The sequence below is a fragment of the Pristiophorus japonicus genome, chromosome 15 (assembly GCF_044704955.1).
Source record: "Pristiophorus japonicus isolate sPriJap1 chromosome 15, sPriJap1.hap1, whole genome shotgun sequence".
In the NCBI taxonomy this organism is placed as follows: Eukaryota; Metazoa; Chordata; class Chondrichthyes; family Pristiophoridae; genus Pristiophorus; species Pristiophorus japonicus.
The window spans coordinates 111316969-111339217 of record NC_091991.1 but is presented as its reverse complement, the minus strand read 5'-3'; the positions used below and the strand labels follow the sequence as shown (position 1 = coordinate 111339217).

General features: G+C 46.6%; 2 protein-coding genes across 3 annotated transcripts in view; one reads left to right on the top strand and one right to left on the bottom strand.

Moving 5' to 3' along the window:
- The window catches only part of daglb (diacylglycerol lipase, beta), a 63413-nt gene extending 53117 nt beyond the window's left edge, over positions 1-10296 (top strand). The window contains exons 14-15 of one of the 2 annotated variants that reach the window (XM_070900786.1): positions 3119-3372; positions 9118-10296. In XM_070900786.1, the coding sequence (XP_070756887.1) occupies positions 3119-3372; positions 9118-9304 (441 nt within the window). In that variant the 3' untranslated portion in view covers positions 9305-10296. Of the gene's footprint in view, positions 1-3118; positions 3373-4640; positions 5454-9117 lie in introns of those variants that run through there. The other variant, XM_070900785.1, reaches the window with a different exon arrangement.
- A 313-nt stretch (positions 10297-10609) lies between these two features.
- On the bottom strand, positions 10610-21249 carry LOC139280960 (ras-related C3 botulinum toxin substrate 1-like). The gene is made up of 5 exons (XM_070900784.1): positions 21086-21249; positions 20286-20403; positions 16243-16305; positions 14367-14526; positions 10610-12489 (listed from the first exon to the last, which is right to left on the bottom strand). Exons 1-5 carry the CDS (start codon positions 21232-21234, stop codon positions 12359-12361), a joined length of 621 nt encoding a protein of 206 aa, XP_070756885.1. The 5' UTR covers positions 21235-21249; the 3' UTR covers positions 10610-12358.
- Between the last annotated feature and the right edge of the window lie 1000 nt (positions 21250-22249).

Here is a 22249-nt window from a genome sequence, read left to right as displayed (position 1 = left end):
GCGAATAGTATCGATGTATTTAAGAGGAAACTGGATAAACACATGAGGAAGAAAGGAATCGAGGAATATGGTGATGGGGTGAGGGGAGGAGGCTGGTGTGGAGCATAAACACCGGCACGGAGTGGTTGGGCGAAATGGCCTGTTTCTGTGCTGTATAATTCTGAGTAAAAATGGTATTGTTGAACTCGATAAAACAGTGCAGGGAACTGTTGGATAATGTGAGATTTGGGGTCATGCATTCGCACTCAATGAAGCAGAGCGGCTTGTAATTGCTCATCTTGACTGTGTTTTAACCTATTGATCAGTTCACTTGACAAGGAAGTCAAGGTCACTGAGTAATTAATATGGACTCTAACGTAGCCAGTTCGTGACTAGCTGTCTGAGGCTGAAGCAGCTGAGACCTTGCTACAGAGTGAAGCATCATTGAAATGTGCCGTCTGTCTCTGGTATCTCTGCCCTGCCCCTTTTATTTATGCAGCAACGCAAGTTACTTACAAATAACTGAGTTGACGAAAATAAGTATTGGCCATAGAATCTTACAGCACAGGAGGCGGCCATTCGGCCCATCGAGCCTGTGCCGGCTCTATGAAAGAGTGATCAAATTAGTCCCACTCCCCCCTGCTCTATCCCCACAGACCTACAGATGTTTCTATATAGACTGTAACTACTGGTTGCCGTGGGTATGTGCTTGTAGCAGGGTGGGCGGGTGGGGTTAATGGTGCTGGTTACAGACATCTTGACTCTGAAACTACAAATCAGTCCTCCCTGTTTTATCAGGAAAACAAGTGAATTACGTGATCCCCCCTATTCTTCCCTGTCAAAGACTGTCCTAGCTGTGGAGACTAATAGAACTTGTGGAAAAATATTTCCGAGACTGTATAATATATAAAGAGAGGTTTATTAAATCGGAGACAAAGCTTTGGGAGAAGTGTTAGAGACCCCTGTCTCTGAACCACGACTCAAATTGGTATCTGCAGTGAAGTTCTTTTATCCTACAAATTATGTCACTTTGCAACACATGCTTTAGCACTACAAAGCTTTGACTATCAAAGGCTAAGCTTTTGATATAACATATCCTGCATTGTGACAGGCCTTTGACACCGGTATAAACAAACATACCCAACACTTAACTCTCCAGTGTTCATTATCTCACCTTCCTATCTCCATTAACTCAAGGCCATTATACCTTGAAGTTTAACTGTTTAAAGCATAATGCATCAGTATTACAAAATTCATTTAAAGGGGAAAATAAAACAAATGTTTGGTCCCGTATACTAGTCCAGTATATGTCCAAAAATCCGCTCCAACAGAACTAATAGTTGTATATACTGGGCAGCATTTTATGGTTATAAACCGAGTATATTTTTCCCTAATCTCCCCCTCCTCTCTCGAGGGCCTACCCCTATCAGCCTTGCTGGGCTGCGATTGCAAAGCTGCAGGTTAAACTCCAGATCCGTGCATGCACCCTGCCATTGAGTGTCGGCGGGCGAGGATATCGCGGCTCAGCTTCCTGCCTGTGTGCAGAGGTTACGCTGTGGTGATTCGGCGCAGGGACACCAACTGATTGCCCTCCTCCCCTGCTCCCTGTCCGTGGGAGCGGAGGTCAGTTACAGCACCCCGCACTGGCTGGGATCGTCGAACGCAGTACAGACTGTGGATCGAAATGCGACGGTCCAGGTCTATGTGCCTCAGTACCGTCGCCCACTGAGCCATTGAAGCACGCAGCGTATTTAAAAATATTCCCCAGTCACACTTCCAGATTACAGGAAACATGCAGGACAGTGCTTCCCTTGGGGGCACTCTGTGGCGGAAGGGAATGCCCACGGGAACTGTAATCTCATCTCTTATTAAAGGTGAGCAACTTTTAACCAGTGAATCTTAAAAAAATTGACTAAACCCAAAGGCACTGCAATAACAAAATGTATTTGTTAAAAAAAAATCACTAAGCTGGAGTTTTGGGACCACCAATCATGGAACTTGTGGACAGGAGGAGGCCATTCAGTTAGAAGATACTCCATTTACCCACCCTGGTTCTGTAACCCGTAATACCCTTGCCTAACAAAAGCCTATCAATTTCAGTTTTGACAATTTCAATTGACCCCCAGACTTGACAGCTTTCTGGGGGAGAGTGTTTCAGATCCCACTCCCCTTTGCATGAAGAAGTGTTGCCTGACACTGGGAGGGGAGGGAGTGGGGGGGGGGAAAAGAGGCCAGAACAAGGGGACATAACCTTAAAACTATAGGAAATAGTTTATCCTTATTGAATCTCTTCAATCATCTTGGACACCCGAATTAGACCACCCCTTAATCGTCTCAACTCCAGGGAATACAAGCCTAATCTATGCAACCAGTCCTCATAATTTGACCCTTTTAGCCCTTATCTTGAGACCTTGCTGCATTAGCTCTTTCATAGAATCATAGAAGTTTACAACACGGAAGGAGGCCATTTCAGCCCATCGTGTCCACGCCGGCCGACCAAGAGCTACCCAGCCTAAACCCACTTTCCAGCTCTTGGTCCGTAGCCCTGTAGGTTACAGCACTTCAGGTGCACATCCAGGTACTTTTTAAATGTGGAGGATTTCTGCCTCTACCACCCTTTCAGGCAGTGAGTTCCAGATCCCCACAACATGTCCCCTCAAATCCCCACTAAACCTCCCACCAAGTACTTTAAATTTATGGCTTTTGGCTCTTGACCCGTCTGCTAAGGGAAATGGGTCCTGCCTATCCACTATCTAAGCTCCTCATAATGTTATACACCTCAATAAAGTCTCTTCTCAGCCTCCTCTGTTCCAAAGAAAACACATCCAGCCTATCCAATCATTCCTCATAGCTAAAATTCTCCAGTCCAGGCAACATCCTCGTAAATCTCCTCTGTACCCTCTCCAGTGCAATCACATCTTTCCTGTAATGCGGTGACCAGAACTGCACGCAGTACTCCAGCTGCGGCCTAGCCAGTGTTTTATACAGTTCAAGCATAACCTCCCTGCTCTTGTATTCTATGCCTCGGCTAATAAAGGCAAGTATTCCGTATGTCGCCTTAACCACCTTTGTTCCCAATCGGCCCTTGGTCATGAAGTCTGTATCTCCACCCATCTGTTGTCTTGTTCTCTCCTTCCAGTATCAGATTTTGCTGCGGGGGTGTTGGTACGAGATATTTGGAGGGGATCCAGACGATTTTCCCACTGAGCTGGACAGCAGGCAACAGGCACAACTGACTCAGCCGCTTCTTGCGGAGCAGAATCTGATGGGGCGCCGGTCCGCCTCCTACACCAGCATCCTCGACGAGTCCCCCTCGAGTTCTCCGTTCCAGAGCACTCCCCTCTTCCTTCCGGGGAAGATCATTTACATCACGGAAGAATGCAGTGGAGGGGGGTGAGTCTGCCATTCAACTTAAAAGCTCCCAAAATCACTTTCTGTATAATCAGTAAATTTGGATGAGATTTTACTGCAAGCGCAGTTAAAGTGCTGTAATAAGCTAGGTTTGGTGAGAGAACTAACTGCAAAGATTTCGTGGCTGAGTTGAACTGCTGGCATTCTGCTCCAGAGCAGAACAAGTCTTGTAGTTTTTAACAACGAGGTTGGAACCTTCTGTGCTACAGTCTGAATCGTGTGATTCATTCTGGTACTTCGAATCATACAACAACAACTTTTATTTATAGAGTGCCTTTAATGTAATAAAATGTCCCAAGGCGCTTCATAGTTGTGTTTATAAGACAAAATGGATACATTTGGCACACAAATTACGGCAGATGACCAAAAGCTTGGTCAAAGAGGTAGGTTTTAAGGAGCGTCTTAAAGAAGTAGAGAGGCGGAGAGGTTTAGGGAGGGAGGTCCGGAGCTTAGGGCCCAGGCAGCTGAAGGCACGGCCACCGATGGTTGAGCGATTATAATCAGGGATGCTGAAGAGGGCAGAATTTGAGGAGCACAGATATCTTGGAGGGGTTGAAAGAGATTACAGCGATAGGGAGGGACGAGGTCATGGAGGGATTTGTAAACCAGGATGAGAATTTTGAAATCAAGGCGTTGTTTAACCGCGAGCACAGGGGTGATGGGTGAGTGGGACTTGGTGCACAGAAGGCCATTTGGCCCATTATTCCTGTGCCAGCTCTTGGATAGAGCTATCCAATTAGTCCCACTCCCTGCTCTTTCCCCATAGCCCTGCAAATTAAAGTTCATTCTCTCTCTACTTCAGTGCAGTGCTGTCGGAGGTGCCATCTTTAGGATGAGACGTTAAACCGAGGCCCCGTCTGCCCCCTCGGGTGGGTGTAAAAGATCCCAGGGCACTCTTCAAAGAAGAGGAGTCCTAGCCAACATTTATCCTTCAACCATCATTATTAAAATGGATTATCTAGTCATTGTATCTCATTGCTGGTTGTGGGAGCTGGCTGTGCCCAAATTATCTGCGACATTTCCCTACATTACAATGGTGACTACACTTCATAAGTACTTCATTGGCTGGAAAGCGCTTTGGGACATCCTGAAGTCATGAATGGGGCTATATAAATGTAATTTTTTAAAAATCTGTTTACTTTCTCTGCTACGGCGGTTGGTAACCTTGCATTGCAATTAATTATTACATTTCTAGTTCTAACTAATCCCTCTCTCTCTCTCTCTCTCTTTCCCCCCATCCACCCACCCAGTCTCTGCTTTTCTCAAGTGAAATACCATGCAGCGTGGTGCGATGCAGCATCCTTCAGCAGTATTCTCATCAGCCCCAAGATGATAACGGATCACATGCCCGATCTTATATTCAAAGTCCTCCAAGACCTGACGCGAGAGGCACCTTTCATTCTCTGCCCCACGCCCCGGGCTGCACCAGGTGAGACACACCCAGTCTAGCCATCGGCCGGCAGTGCAAAGCTCGCTCTAGCTGCTGGGACCCAACATGGAGCCTCGGTGCGAGCTCGCCCGCCCGCCGACCGCTTGGCGCTGTGCTCGCGGCATCCTGAAAAAGGGCTGCAGCGCAAGGAATGCACCGGGGCCACGTATGTGATGGACACGAATCAGCTGGCCAGACTGACTCATCGCATTTGGCCATTTGAGTTTACACGGCCATTACCCCTGCTGCGTGGGGCTTCTTCCATTTGCATTTAGGTTATTTTTCCTCCTCCTGGCCCTTCGATTTCCTTTTTTTAAAGTTATATGTAAACGGAACAAACTGGTACCAGGCGGCGAAGGAACAGGTTCACTTCAGACAATGTGACGGCTCCAAGCGACCAATGAGAATCTTTCATGCCATCAAATTGACCTTGTTCTCCGCTGAAAATTGTAACGTCCATGTGGGGGGCACAAGGTTCAAGATCTCTTCCAATAAGGACCCGTTGTGTGATCCAGTCTAAAATATTTACTGCACTTTCCTTTGTGCTTTTCAATTTTGGAGTTTATTTGGGTTGATGTGGGATTGTTTGAACTGTGTAATTCTGAATGAGTAAAATCATATTGTCCCAGCAGAACAGCTGAAAATGTACCTTTCTTCCTCGTTCAACAACACAGGATTTAACCCTAGATTGCTTGGTTCTGCAGAGGCGGTGCTGTTTTAGCAGGCGTCTGGCCTGGCCATCCGATTGGGCCGTGCCACACAAGCTCTCTGGCCCCAGTAACTGCCCAGTGGTGTTGGTACAATTACTCCAGTTGCATAGATTGAGCTCTCTGGTCCCAGCCTTGCACTTCCCAGCGATTCAGTCAAACCGCAGTTTGTAGCTCAGATTAGATAATCCTTCATTTATTTAGTCCATTCACTTATTTAAACTCACTGGACTTTGGTGCCAGCCAACTTGCTTCAAGAACATTACTGTCCAAATGTTTTTTTTTTAGGGAAGGAAATCTGCCACCCTTACCCGGTCTGGCCTATTTCTGACTTCAGACCCACAGCAATGTGGTCAGCTCTTAACTGCCCTCTGAAATCACCACCTTCTCGAGGGCAATTAGAAATGCGCAATAAATGCCAGCCTTGCCGGCGACGCCCACATCCCAAAAATCAATCAATCAATCAATCAAATAAATAAATAAACAAACCAAGTCTTGCCCGTTTGTGAGCTGCATATGTGGCTCAGTCTCATATTTTGTTTGCTAATACCCCTGTGAAGTGCCTAGGGATGCTTAATATGTTAAAGGCACTATATAAATGCAAGTTTTTGTTGTCTGAATGCAGTCGGTGCTTTTTCACATTGGTCTGCCGGCCTCTCCCATGGCTCGAAGATGCCCTTCCATAAGTTTATTGAAATCCCTGCAGAAAAACACAGGGGGCTGAGGCACCAGTTTGAATTCCCTCAAAATGTCCGACTCCAACAAATATTCCTACCTTGGATGGCTTGCCAATAGCTCTGTGCCTTGCTCCAGAGGCCAGGCTGTACATCTGCACTTGGGTAAATTGCATATGTATTCCAGAGCTTTCGCATGAGTTAATGGATAAATGGGTACAAGATTCCCCCTGAGGGGGAGAGTGAGCAGGGTGGTGACCATCTGTGATGATGGTACCTTGGAATGGAGTTATACATTTACAGAGGTTTTAATGTGTCACCCAGAGGCTCAATGTGTTTGCTCCCTGGGTACAAGTTCCTTAAAACAAAGTCAGATCTCTCGGCCGTAAACCGATGACTTCTTGCCTGGAATTTCTCCAACCTGCTTTCTTTGGGCCAGTGCCACAAGCATTGACAGTTGATGGGGTCTGTCCCCAAGGTACCTGAGCTTGCAAGGTCCAATGTAGATTGGCAGAGCCCTGATGCACCAACTCAACAGTCTTCCTCAACGTCTGTCATTGACCCACGAGCCTAATAAAGTGGTGACCCTGCCACCCATCACGAAACCAAGGGTAAGGCCTCTCTCACTTGATGCGTGTACTTACACCAGTCATTGAAAGCAAACATACAGGTGTGCAGCAAGCAGTTAGGAAGGCAAATGGTATGTTGGCCTTCATTGCAAAAGGATTTGAGTACAGGAGCAAGGATTACTACAGTTATACAAGTCCTTGGTGAGACTGCACCTGGAGTATTGTGTGCAGTTTTGGTCTCCTTACCTTACCTAAGGATATACTTGCCATAGAGGGAGTGCAACAAAGGTTCATCAGACTGATTTCTGGGATGGGAGGACTGTCTTATGAGGAGAGATTGGGTGGACTAGGCCTGTATTCACTAGAGTTTAGAAGAATGAGAGGGGATCTCATTGAAACGTATAAAATTCTGACTGGGTTGGATAGACTGGATGCGGGGAGAATGTTTCCCTGGCTGGAAAATCTAGAACAAGGGGTCACAGTCTCAGGATACGGGGTAGGAAATTTAGGACCGAGATGAGAAGACATTTTTTCACGGAGGCTGGTGAACCTGTGGAATTCTCTACCACAGAAGGCCAAGTCACTGAATATATTTAAGAGGGAGATAGATTTCTAGAAACAAAAGGCATCCAGGGGTATGGGGAGAAATCAGGAATATGGTGTTGAGATAGAGGACCAGGCATGATTATATTGAATGGTGGTGCAGGCTCAAAGGGCCAAATGGCTGCCGACTGCTCCTATTTTCTAGGTTTCTAATGACATTTAGTCAAGACCACCGGAGAGCTACCCAACAAGATTGGTGGCAATAGTAGACCACAGCCCTTTTTTTTAATAATTGGTGCTCTCATTGAAGATGTGACGCAGGCTGCAATAGTCGGGGTCTCCACATACTTTCGACTCGGGTCCGTGGCCTTCATTTTGCTTTGCCAGCTGCTGTTATTATATTTAACATCACTCCAGTGGGAATCACAGCAACAGCTATTGTAATTACTCTTTGATGCACAAGATATTTTTAGGGGCCTGTGTGTGTGTGTGGACAGTGAGGATCCATCTGTCGAAACTGACTAAATAATCAAAAAGACCAAACTTGCACAGTGGTGGGCCTATCATTCAAAATACCAGCTCCTGGGACAGGTCTGTCAAAGAGCCCCATCATGTGCAGGAGTGAAATCTGGAGCATAATTCTTGGTAAGTGGATGAGAATTACACCATGTGACCAGTTTTCAAGTGCTGACATGTAGAGCCTAGTTGAGAGATAGCAGGAAGCCACCATGCCATAAGTGGAACCTGATTCCTGAATTTCTTCTCTGAAAGGCTATAGGGCCGAATGCATTCTGCATTCACCTCACTGTTGCTTGGCCACTCGCTTGACTTGGGTGTTTAAGCTTCAGGGAATAAATAACTGCCTAGACTTTGGAAGCTGACCGATGTGGATGTTACAGTGGGTGGCTTAGAACTTGACAGGCACCCAGAGAATAAAACCAACACACCATTTCTGACTGGTGTGACACAAAATCACAAACCACATGAAACTAAAACAACTTTCAGCAAATGCTTTGTGTGTGTTCCATCCATGGCCCCTCTTCCCCCAATGGGGATACATCATGCCCTGCCCCTGCCTCCAAATGCACCCTCTTCATGTGTTTTCCCCCCCCCCCCCTTCCCATAGACCCTCTGTGTCCCCTCTTTGTCCAATGGACCTTCCAACCAGATTTGATTTGATATTTGATAAAGCTTTGTTTACAATAAGCTGAAACTAAAGGCAACAGTACAAGTTTTTGCAAGGTTGTATTCTAGGCCTTATTTATGAAAACTTTAATGAACTAGTCAAAATATCCTCAGCCAAAGAAGGTTAACACTCGCCTCCTGTGGCAATCTCTTCTGCGGCTGTCAAGTCCCGGCTCTCTAAGCCTCGGCTTGCGAGGCCACTAAGGAGTGATCAAGAATGATTTGATTGTCATTTGCAGTAGCCCAGAATCGGGACAATGGGGACCCATACAGAAACCAGCTGTGCACCGCTTGCAGTGTGATGGTACTGAGCAGGTTCTACGCTTTGGAGACATGGAATTGGGAGGCCACGGATGGCTCCTCTCGTCTCTGACGTTATTCTGGTGACAGAATGTGCCGAAAGGCTGCTCTGGTGGGTAGGCGATAGTGTACCATTTGAAGAATGGCGAAGATCCTACAAGGCGGGTAATCACTCTTGGAGCTGATGTAGTGTTGATTTGTCGTCACTTTGTACTTAAATGTTGTTCCTTTGGCGGGACTTGATAGTTGCTGACCCAGGGTTGAGTGCCTCAGCAGGCCAGCGTTGCCCCCATCGGTTCCTATCCTTGTTTTGGTTTCAGATTTCTCTGCTCGGACGTGACCACTAACTACCGAAGGAAGGTTGGGGAGCCAAGTGCAACATTAGCTGGGACTCTGACCTGTGCTCATGTCGGTGCATTGAAGCAGTGCCAGTGTCATCAATCAGAGAGACTTCCAGCACAGAGGGATGTGGTTCGGCCTTTTGCTTATTCTTTGAAAGAACAGTGATGCTTAGTCCCACAGCCCTGCTTTGTGCCTGTAACTTCCTCATACTCCCTTTTAAAATGATTTATGGAATCCGCGTCCACCACATTGTCATGGAGATCATGTGTACTCTTATTAATGCATTTAAAATGATTTTGAAAAATATAGTTCCTTGAGCGAGTTGCTCTTTAATTGCAAGTTAGAATGCCAGTAGTGGAAAGCCATGACAAGTTGTGTTTTAATACAGCTGAGTAATTATTTCTCAGACTGTTGGTGGTTGCTAGTCTCAAAACAGTTTGTATTTGTCATTGAGCTAATATTTCAGGTAAACATTTCAGGGTACTATTTTCACAACGCTTGGATACTTTGCTCAAGTGACTGTGTGCAGCCCAGCTCGTGACCTCAGTAATGGAAGTGATTCCACGGACACAAGACACAGTCTGATTACATGGTGTGGAAAGCCACTGTTCAGCTATGTAAAGCACCTCTCATCTCCAAATGAGTGACATACAAGCAAACCTTTGCCTCTCAGGCAGTGCACTAAAGTAGTGTGCAAGATGTTTGGATAAGGTTCTATATAAACAGACTTTTTTTGTAATTCACTTTAGTTTAAAGATAATGTGCTGGTCAAAGCTTTGAAAAGTTCGGGTGATCAATTATCAGACTGTACTGCATCTGGATTACTCGCAAAAACATTTAAGGTAATCAGATGCCCTGAGAACATTTAGAAACCAGAACTAAAAGGCAGTGCAGCAGTTGCATTCTCGTTTCCTATTCTACTAAACAAATGGCCTTGAGAGCTGTGGTGGATTTTGCAAATTTAAAAAACTGTACATATCACAAGCTGTGCAGTGTTGGCCAATTCACCACCACACCGTCTCAAATCCTGCCTCAGTAGTTATTGCTTTGGCATGTAACATGTTCATTGAAGTGCTGAAGAGCTCATTGACAGGTTACATTAGTCTTCAAAGAGGGGAGTCACTCGGTTTACACCACCCCACTGTACAAGCTCAGCTGACAGCAACTGTATATATTTGGTGATTGTTCATCAATTAAAGTTCTGCAATAGCGGTCGTTTTGCCTTTTTAAAAACATATCTAGTCTGGGACATGCAGACCATTTTATAATCCCCTTAACTTGCTCCCCTGACTCAGGCCAGGGCTCAAAGGACAACGCCCAGTTCTACAGTGCATTGACCTGCTAAGGCATGAAGTGTGTTTGCTCTTGTACAAAACATAATAGTAAAGCCAGCTACAAAAAATACAACAACCTTTCCCTGCTGGATCATGAAACAGAAGCATTGGCTGACAGTACAGTCACATGCAGATCTCTAATCAATCGGTGTATTCACCATTTATTTAAATCACACAAACATATAACAGTAATTATGAATGCAAGCAAGCTGTTCCATTCTCCAACATTTTAACACTTGTATTTTTAAAAAAGCAGATTCATTTGTTTCTCCGTTAACAGTCCCCCTCCCCCATTGGATTCCAAAATAGATGAGCAACATGCATAGAACATAACCGTTAGAAAAATGAAGTAGAAAATACACTTGGGATTATGTACATTTTCAATAAGGCGTCTATGGTAGAATTAAACAAGCACGAGGACAGGTGAGGAGTTAATGCCTCCGCGCAGGATTTGGTCTGTTTGCTTTTAAGGCTTCCCAAAATCGAAACTAAGACAGGAGAGATGGGGTTTTTAAGATCTGCAATCATGCCGTTTGAGACAGGAAATATGGAGGGATAGAAACTGAGGTAATAAAAATGCTCTTTTACTGCAGGGAGTTGGTCAGGCATTTTCACAGAATCAAGTGTTTATAATAAAAGTTAGCAACATCACTCCCACGCATTATGTCCCAGTTTATGAAATAATACTTTCATTGCGTTCAAAACTGAAGAAATGACACTTCCAATATGACTTTGTTAAAATTTACTCTTTAAAAATGAAAATTATCTCGTTAGTCACATACAGTTGTTGAGTATAACCATTTCAGAAACATACAGATAGTATGTTACATATAAATCCCTTAAAGATATAAATCAGTAAAGTTTGTTAGGACCCAGTTAATGCCTTCAATGAACCAATCTCTTTTTTTAACCCTAGTTCCTGCATCTGTCCCATCACATCAACACTCATTTCCACGTGTTGTTCCATCTCTACTTCAAACATGCAACAGTTCAGCAAACCCAGCAGAGGTCCTTCAAAAATCAAGCATCTGTTTCCCCTCTCTCTCTCTCTCGCTCTATACCAGTCCAAGAATACTGAAACTCCCAGTTCAATGCCAATTGTTAAGTGCACCTCCATCAGACTGGAGCACATCCTAGTTTTTAGTAATTTGCTTAGAATTCCAATGCGTTCGGTTTTAAGTTTAGATATGTAGCAGCAGACATAATTAACTCTTTGTACTTAACGTTTACATCAATAAAGCTTGTGTGCTATCTTCAAGCTAGCAAGGTAATGTGGTTAGCGTATAGTGTAATATAGTAAAAACAGGGCCAACTAAAGCATCCTCTAAGCCTCTGAACTCTACGAATCCTTTCACATCTTCAGAGCTGTTCCAAGTCATACGTCTATAACCTTTTCTACACTACCAGTTAAATGCAGCTCCTGTCCCCAGCAGTTTAAACCATGGAGTTAATTTGCAGCTATTCTGCGATGGTTGGGAGTAGGTCCAGCACTAATTGTATGGTTTGCGTTCTGGAAAGGCTGTAAACGGTACCAGATGGCAGAAAGATGCAGTTCCTTCTACGTGTTTAGTGTTTGTAGTGCACGATGTGTATCTTTAGTTACAGTAGATAATTTGGCAACTTAAATACAATTGAGGAGTGTGAACAGGCAATGGTGGGGGCGGAAATGTAGGCAGGGAGGGAGGGGACAGAAAGCCAATAGGACCTATAATCAATATTCTTCCATTACATATTAAACATCTGAGAAATTAGACGGTAAATGTCGCCAGTCGCGCTGCATAGAGGGACTATAAAGGAGAGAGGAAAGTGATCACGACATGGGAAAATATTGGCATATCTGAATTGATGCTCTGTGGGTCTGGTAAACCTGGTGGGAAGGATTGATTTATAAAAAGAAACACTTTCTCTTCTTCTTCTTTACGGGAATAGGACAGAGAACGGCTCGAATCGCTTCATCAAACACGGTCTTAAGGCCTCGCTGTGTTAGTGCCGAACATTCCAAGTACTTCACCGAACCTGCAAAGCCAACAGCAGGAGAATAATCAGAATCGCAGCATTAAAGTTAAAAGCTTTTCTTTAAGTGAGTCACTGGTTATCTGTGTCGGTATAAATTGCAACGAGTGCATCTTCGGACGACCGACAAACACTTCCCTGCCGCAGTCACTAGGTAGTGATCAGGAACACAGGATATACGGCACAGAAACAGGCCATTCAGCACAACCAGTCCATGCCAATGTTTATGCTCCACTTGAGCCTCCTCCCGTCTTTCCTCATCTAAATCTATCAGCATAACCCTCTATTCCCTTCTCCCTCATATGCTTGTCTAGCCTCCCCTTAAATGCATCGATACTATTCACCTCAACCACTCCCTGTGGCAGCGAGTTTCACATTCTCACCACTCTCTGGGTAAAGAAGTTCCTTCTGCATTTCCCATTTGATTTCTTGGAGACTATCCTGTATTGATGGTCCAATATAACACAGCCCATACTCTATCCTCCACCCGCCCCTCAACTGAAAGGCATTGAGGCCAAAAGTAGTGCAGATTCAATAATAACTTTCAAAATGGAACTGCTAAATACTTGAAAATTAAAAAAAATGGGGAAAGGGGTGAGTGGGACTAATTGGATAGCTGGCACAGGCACGATGGGCCGAATGGCCTCCTCTGTGATTAGAAGTCAACATGTATTCTGTATTTCCTACTCAAAGTTAACCAACTTCAGCCAAGACCACCCCACCTTTCCAGCAGCTGGTTACAGCAGTGTTGCACACAGCTTCTTCACAATGCATACTTCTGTAGCTGGTTAACGTCTGTAAGTATAGATATTCCTGCGACACGTTTAAAAGCCAAACAATATGCAGCACGCAGCTAAAAATCTACAAAATCATGGGACAAACACACACTTTCTTGAAGAAAAGCTAGTTTAAAGTTAGCTAGTTTAAATCCTAGTGAAAGTGGGGTGACGCAAGATCACGTTAGTGATGCTTTTCTAAACAGGCCGAGATGGAGAGGTTCATTAATCTTCACAATGATTAAGTCGCTTGCAACAGTCTTCAGCTGTACACGTCTGCCAGCTACAGGATACTCAAATGATCAAATTCCAGCACACTGGATTCAAGAGAGACCCAAAGTCCGACAGGCAGTTGCCTGTAAATGTACTTCTGGAAAGGAGAGAGGCGGAAATCCAATTGTATTAAATATCTAAAAGTGATAAACCGCAGCCTAAGCTCCAGTTACCTGGTCTGTGAAGTCTAGATGCTCAGTGATATAACTCTAACTTGGCTGGTGGTAGGGAGGAAAGAGGAGTTTATATTTATTTAATGTACAAAATTAAACAACTGCTTTAGTTTGATTTAACGTCAATATGAACACCCGTATGACAAGGAATGTTACCTGCAAGAAAGAAAATTCTGTTGCAGTGTCCCCATTAGATTCTGTAACCATCTCCAGCCCTACAATCCCCCCCCCACCCCAAGATCTCTGTGCTCCTTCAATTCTGCCCTCTTGCGCGTCCTTGATTTTAATCGCTCCACCATTGGCGGCCGTGCCTTCAGCTGTCTGGGCCCCGAGCTCACCTAACCTAGTATCTCCTTCTGTGGCTTGGTGTCAAATTTTGTCTGATTACAGTCGTGCACAGCACCTTGGGACGTTTTACGATGTTAAAGGCGCGATATAAATGCAAGTTCTAATTGTAGAGGCGCACAATTAAGTGGCAGCAAAGTCTGAACAACTCTGAAGTTACTGAGGCGACACCAAGATTCAGGAAAAACGTGAAAAAGGCTGAGCTGCTCTCTCGGCCTGCATTGGGGCTGTAAAAGCAGCTTTAGGGTCTGCAGACAGAGCGGTGAGAAACGCAACAGTGCAAGTTAACAGGAACAAGGGAGGAAATTCGTACCAATCTCTTTCGCCATTGCAAGGCCCTGGGGGTAGGTAATAGGAGTCAGCTTCTTTTCCCTCAGTTTTTCAATTGTGTCCTTGTCATCTCTCAGATCAAGTTTGGTGCCCACCAGGATGATGGGCGTATTTGGACAATGATGCCTCACTTCAGGATACCACTAGGGGAATAAACAGACAATGAATAAAAATATAAGAATTAGGAGCTGGAGTAGGCCATTCGGCCCCTCGAGCCTGCTCCACCGTTCAATGAGATCATGGCTGATCATCGGCCTCAACTCCACTTTCCCGCCTGATCCCTTGATTCCCGTAGTGCTCAAAATTCTATTGAGTTGTACCTTGAATATATTCATTGACTGAGCATCCACAGCCCTCTGGGGTAGAGAATTCCAAAGATTTGCAACCCCGAGTGAATATATAAATTCCACGCCTTCGCACCAAACACCCCTTTTTAAACCGAATTCCAACACCGTCCTAGACCCTCGGGATCCACAACACACGAAGCAATCCCTCAGCGAAAAGGAGTATGACAGCTCACACCAGACTGCCCACCATTCACAGCCTGCTTGTTCAGTATTGGTATTGAATGAAAGGTATCAGAGTCAGGACATAAACTATCCAGTGTCTGCCTAAACTCATTGGCCTGGAAACCCCGGCCTCCCGGGGTGGGTGTGTGTACGGACCCGGGAAGGCATCGCAAAAGCCGGTTTTCAGAACACAATGCGCATGCGCTGAAAACCGGCTTTTCCGATCTCTCGAGCTGGAGCTGGACAGATCTTCCGCATCTCAGGAGCGAGGACATTTGCACAGGCAGATTGCGGGATTTACCCATATCTTGCCCGGCAAATGTCCTCAAAACTCTAGCGCCTGATAAAAGCAGGCACATAGCCAATTGTTACAGGTGTAAAAGTTTAAAAATATATTTTAATTAAATTTAAAAAACACATTATTTTTTAAAATTCTGCCCACCAAGTTACATTTATTTTTAACCATAATTAAAAAAACTTTTTAAAAACTCGGGGGAAAAAAATTCTCAAATATTTAATTTCAATTAATTTTAATTATGTGAGCTGTGTTTTTTATTTTTTATTACATGTTTCGTGTATTTGTTTTTTCCCTCATTAATAGCAATGAGAACTGGTAGATACGGAGTTATTGCTATTAATGAGAAAGCTGTGGAATACTGTACCTGATTGGCTGAGCACTCACATGTGACTGCACCGTCTCTGTGGGAACCTCGAGGACGGGAGCACGCTCCGCAGCGCGGGAAGAGAGGGCCTCCCCAACGGAATCCCACGCTCCTGCCGGGACCACCAGGTACTTTCATAGAAATGTTTCAGGTCGGAGGCAATTGCCCGCGGGAAGCCTCCGACCCCAATTTCAGGGCCATTTAGTTTAGGATCTTTATGGCCAGCGGATAGGGAACTTACACTCCAGCAGTCAGGGCTGGAATTGAAGCCAGGTCTTGAGTGGCGAACGGCCGGCCTGTAACCAACTACACAGCACTGGTCGGTCCCCATCTACCGAGGGGATTTCCACTGGAGTGTGATTGAGTCACAAGCACTTTATATGAAACTGCTATTCACCCGGTTGATGAACAGGTTTCCCCAAGTAATAGAACCAGTGCGGGATGCTGTGTCTCATGCTGACAACAATTGATGAGATTAAAATTAAAATAAAAAGTCAGCATGGCTCAAACTGATACATTGTGTGGGTCGCAGCAAGTGAGCAGATTTCCTTGCGGAGTTTTCAACTTTCTGAGTCTGCACATTCCGTCCGACAGCACGAGCCCCACATTTTGATTTGAGGTGGCCTCAACTGAATAGTCGGAATTGTCACAAGACTGCACCGTATTTCTGTATCGAGCCATCGCTTACCTTGGCACGGACATTTTCGAAGGAGGCCGGGCTCACCAGCGAGAAGCAGATTAGAAACACGTCCTGCAGGAAGGGCAAGAAACGCCATTAGTATTGGTTTGCAGAACTTCTGCCTTTCATATTCACTTCTTCCCCCCCCCCCCCCCACACTGCCGACACTTGCAGCCCTCCCATATCCCACTCAATAGGCCATTCAAGTGCCAGCGGAGAGGGTCTGCAGGATATCAGAGAAATTTACAGCACAGAAAGAGGCCATTTCAGCCCACCGTGTCCGTGCCGGCCAAGAGCTATCCAGCCTAATCCCACTTTCCAGATCTCAGTCCGTAGCCCTGTAGGTTACGGCACTTCAAATGCACATCCAAGTATTTATTAAATGTGGTGAGGGTTTCTGCCTCTACCACCCTTTCAGGCAGTGAGTTCCAGACCCCCCACCACCCTCTGGGTGAAGACATTTCCCTTCATATCTCCTCTAAACCCCACCCCGCCCCCACCAATTACTTTAAATCTATGACCCCTGGTTGTTGGCCCCTCTAATAAGGAAAACATGTCCTTCCTATCCACTCCATCCAGGACCCTCATAGTTTTATACACCTCAATCAGGTCTCCCCTCAGTCTTCTCTGTTCCAAAGAAAACAAACCCAGCCTATCCAATCTTTCCTCATATCCAAAATTCTCCAGTCCAGGCAACATTCTTGTAAATCTCCTCTCTACCCTTTCCAGTGCAATCACATCTTTCCTGTGATGTGGTGACCAGAACTGCACACAGTACTCCAGCTGTGGCCTAACCAGTGTTTTATACACTTCAAGCATAACCTTGTATTCCATGCCTCAACTAATAAAAGTAAGTATTCCATATGCCTTCAATAATTTTCCCACCACTGAGGTTAGGCTGACTGGTCTGTAAGTACTCGGTCTATCCCTTTCTCCCTTTTTAAACAAAGATACAACAATAGCAGTCCTCCAGTCCTCTGGCACCACACTTGTAGCCAGAGAGGATTGGAAAATGATGGTCAGAGCCTCTGCTATTTCCTCTTTTGCTTCTCTCAACTGCCTGGGATACATTTCATCCAGGCCTGGGGATTTATCCACTTTCAAAGCTGCTAAGCCCCTTAATACTTCCTCTCTCATCATGTTTATCTCATCTAATATTTCACACTCTTCTCTCAATGCAAAGTTTGCATTGCCCCTCACTTTTGCGATATTGGGCCCGAAGGAGGTTGGGGGGGGGCAAAACATCACAACCAATACTGAGCTGACCTAAAACAGTCACATGCCCTCTAGTGGCAGCAGCAATCATTAAAGATAGAAAGGAGTTGCATTTCTATAGCGCCTTTCACAACCTCAGGCCATCCCAAAGCGCTTTACAGCCAGTGAAGTACCTTTTAGTGTAGTCACTGTTGTAATGTAGGAAATGCAGCAGCCAATTTGCGCACAGCAGGATCCTACAAACAGCAATGTGATAATGACCGGGTAATCTGTTTTAGTGATGTTGGTTAAGGGATAAATATTGGTTGCATCTATTTGCAACACCATATTTCTAATTGGGCCCCTTGAAGGGCAAGACACACCCAGCAGTCTATCTGAATGTGCAATTAGATTCTGCCAGCCCAAGTAATCAAGTACTTTGCAATGTGTAACATGATCCATTCATTGTGATAGCTGGGCTCCAGAGACTAGACACCCTCGCAGGTTAGGACCCTCCCCACTTCCTGACCTTCTCTCCCCCCACCCAGGTTCTAGACCATCTCCCACTGCCCCAGTTCCTGACCTCTCTCTCCTCCCTCACCCCTAGCTGCCCAAGTTCCCGATCTCCTTCACCCCCCCCCCCAGATTCTGACCTTCTCCCGCTGCCCACGTTCCTGACCACCCCCCCATAGATGGGACACTGTGTGGGGGTCACGGATGGTTAACAGGTCTATTGGGTATGAAATGAATAGTGATAGTGTTGTGACACCTGGATTTTGTCCAGCCCAATGATGTCACTTGCCACACACGCACCGAGCTTTCCGAGAAATCAACCAGGAGGAGGAGAGGGAGAACGTGATGTGGGTGTAAAGGGGGTGGGGGAAGAATGTGATCCGGCTTACCATCTGGATCACGTTCTCGCTCTTAAACCCCGCCCCCCCCCCCCCCCTTAGAGCTGGATCACGTTCTTTCCCCCAGGCCCCACTGTGCTCTTTCTAGCCCCCCAACCCCAGTTCCTGACCTCCTCTCCCGCCGGTTCCCACTCTTCGATCCTCTCTCTCTCCCTCCCTCTCCATCCGATTCCCTCTCTCATCCCCCTTGTGACCCTTCACCCCCTCCCCGCCACCAACAGATCCTCAATCCTTCTCAGCAAGGAGCGGAGGGCCCACAGTGCAGGCCACACTCTGTGGGTTGGGTACCACGCGGGGGGGGGGGGGGGGGGCGGGTCCTGGAGACTGCGCGGGGGGGACGCTATGGTGTTTGTGCAAATAATCACAGCGATAAATATTGGGCAGGACACCAGGGAGAACTCCCCTGCCCTCCAACAGTGCAGCGCTCCCTCAGCACTGCACTGGAGTGACAGCCAGGATTCATGTGCTCAAGTCCCTGGAGTGGGACTTGAACCCATAACCTTCTGACTCAGAGGCGAGAGAGAGTGCTACCCACTGAGCCATAGCCGACAGGAACCCTAGTTATTTTGTTCCCCTCCCTAGCCTCGATGAGAGTGCTGCCACCACTATCAGCTCCCTGATCACAGACCAAGGATACAATCCAAACAGTGCATTCGCCCACTGACCCATCCTTCACCTCTGAAGGTATGGGTGGAAGTGAAGTTGCTATTCTAAACGCTGCCGAAACTCAAAAAGGTACAAGCACTCAGCCAAGTTGTACTTGCCCTAAAAATAAACAATGCAGCCAGTCACTAAAACTGTACCTCCTGACAAAGGTTTGGAGCTGGAGCGGCAAGTTACAACAACTCCCTGTCTGACTGCGGCAAGGCACTGTGCCAGACACCGAGAACCAAAAGAAAAACTTGTGCACACAACCTGCATTTATATAGCACTTTAACATAACAAAAGCAGTTTCACAGGAGTGATTATCAAACAGAATTTAACACCAAGCCACAAAAGGAGATATTGGGACAGATGACCAAAAGCTTAGTTAGAGGTGTAAGTTTTAAATCGTATCTTGAGAGAGAGAGAGGTCGAGAGGCAGAGGTTTAGGGAGGGAATTCCAGAGCTTGGGGCCCAAGCAGCTGAAGGCACGACCACTGACGGTGGAGAGAGAGGATTGCACAAGAGGGCAGAGATCTTGACGGGTTGTAGGATGGGAGGGAGTTACAGAGACAGGGAGGAGCGGGGCTAGGGTGGGATTTGAAAACGAGGATGAGAATTTTAAAATTGAGGCGTTGCCAGACCAGGAGCCAATGTAGGTCAGCGAACACTGGGGTGATGGGTGCGAGTTAGGACACGGGCTGCAGAGTTTCCGGCCCACAGGATCAGTCATCGAGAATAAAATGATCTTAGTGCTGGCAACCACAGACCATTTCTCCGCAGCAAGGAGGAAATGAGGTTAATGGGGAATTCCATAGTACTGCCAGTGTTTACTTGCAGTGTTTAAGGATTGAGTTAACTGCTCCTGCTGCTGCATTCTTCATCATCAGTGAGTCATTATCTGCTCAGCAACCGTGCAGAATGTAAACAATGTTTAAAAGATAATGTGGCAGAGAATGAAGCTGGAACATAGAGAGACAAGGATCATATAATCAAACTGAGCGGCTTTCATCCGCCGCCCACTCAGACCATTAGGGCCAAGAGCTTTCCTCTGGTCCCCTTCACCCTAGTCCCCCGATACCTGCTCCCCTCTGCCAACCCCACCCCAATACCGATACCCGCTCTACCCCCAATACCCCAACCACCGCTCCCCTCTGCCCAGCTTAAACCCCCAAAACCCTGACACCCTCTGCCAACACCACCCCCAATACCGAAACCTTCCTCGCTGCCCCCAGTACCCCAACCCCCCCCCACCCCACGATTTCTGCCCCAGGACTCAAGGGGTGACAGACGCACAACACTCACTGTTTGCGGGTAGGAAAGTGGACGCAGACGGTCGTAATCCTCCTGCCCAGCCGTGTCCCAGAGCCCCAGGTTCACCGGCTTCCCATCGACCATCACGTTGGCGGAATAGTTGTCAAAGCTGCAAAAAGAGCAGAGTTTTTAAACCTGTAAAAGAAGGTGCTGAGCAGGACATCAGCACCGAGCATCCGTTCTGACCATGCTGTCACCGAGCGGGTTATTTATTGTCTAAAGTATCGGCATAAACCCCAACAGCTGCTTTCAGAACACGGCACCGTCAGTGAGAGCAGAGTAACGTACCCGTTGTGCAGACCGCCCGCCCGCCAGTCTCATAGACTGAGTCCCTGCACCGCCCAGTCTACCTCTTCCTCCTCCCGCCCCACTCCTACCTCTCGTTCCCTCCTCCTCTCCCTCCTCCTACCCTCCCCTCGCTCTGCCCCCTCCTCCTACCCTCCCCTCGCTCCCTCCTCCTGCCCCCAACCCCGCCCCTCACCCTGTGTTCCTCCGCCCCTCACCCCCCTCCTCTGTTTCCCCTCATTACCCAACAGCCCTCCTCCACTCTCCTTTCGCCATTACTGCTGCGCCTCAATGCCAGTTTCACATTGCTGTGGCTCCCCCCCCACCTCCCGCTAGTCTCTGCGTGCGTGCGCGCGCCCCCCCCTCCCCTCTCCTCTCCTCTCCCCCCCTCCTCCAATCAGTAGCCAGCGAAGAAACAATTCCCGCTGCAATGGGAAAAGTTTGTGTTGTTCCACGAAACTCCCGGCGACGCCAGGCCCGGGTGAATAAGATCTCAGGAGACTCACACAGTGGGGATGTATTCTCCTGGGAAGGCATTGGTTGTGTAGCTGATGAGCAGGCAGGTTTTACCCACCGCGCTGTAGGGAGAGAAAAGATTGGAGTTAGACAGCACTGCCTCCCATTCCCAACACCCATGTTTTGATATGACAGTCATTACTGAAACATAGACACTTCCGCTCGTGACTTCATCCGTTCCAAACCATCGCTGCTTGATTTAACAGCGCAGAGAATGCACAGCTTACAGGAACTTTAGTCGAAGAGACTTTAAAAATAGACATGCTACAAAAAGTAATTGCGCCACAACAGTGAACACAAAACCTTGAGGGGGTTAACCACACAGGTCGCTCTACGAACTGCAGGAGTCAGCTCTGGACCTGGCATACAGAGAGACAGCAGGGCCCACTTTAAGAACTGAGTGATCCAGTGACAGCGGTTGATAAGGCTTGGAAGTGGGGGAGGAGAGAGAAAGGCCTTTAATCTTACAAACGCTCAGATAAGATAGGAAACTTAGTTTGGAAAGGTTTAGGGAGGGAATTCCAGAGCTTGGGGCCCAGGCAGCTGAAGGCACGGCCACCAATGGTTGAGCGATTATAATCAGGGAGGGCAGAATCAGAAGAGCGCAGACATCTCGGAGGCTTGTAGGGCTGGAGGAGGTTACAGAGATAGGGAGGGGGCAATGCCATAGAGGAATCTAAAAGCAAGGATGAGAATTTTAAAATCGAGGCGTTGCTTAACCAGGAACCAGTGTAGGTCAGCGAGCACCAAAACTTTGGACCCCCTTAAAGGGTGGGCAGTACCTGCCCTTTTACTGAGCCCATCTACAACTGGAGCAGGCGCAACACTACAGCACCTGATAGATATTATATTTTTTGAGCGCAGATTGTTAGGAAGGATATAAATAGAAGTCATGACTTGATGGATCTTTGAATTAAATATATTCCGGTAATTGTGTACCGGAAGGGCAGTTATAACAGTTACATTTGCACAATCTGGCAGAACCCTAAAGGCACTCGATCCAAACACAGTCTGACGAGAGAGAGTCACACTCCCTGCACGAGAAAAACATTCAGGATCATTCAGAAAAATATCCTGCACATTTGTTTTGGGAACTTATTGAACCAATTGGTTTCTCGTAAGCCAACACCAGACATATCAGAGTTTAGCAACAA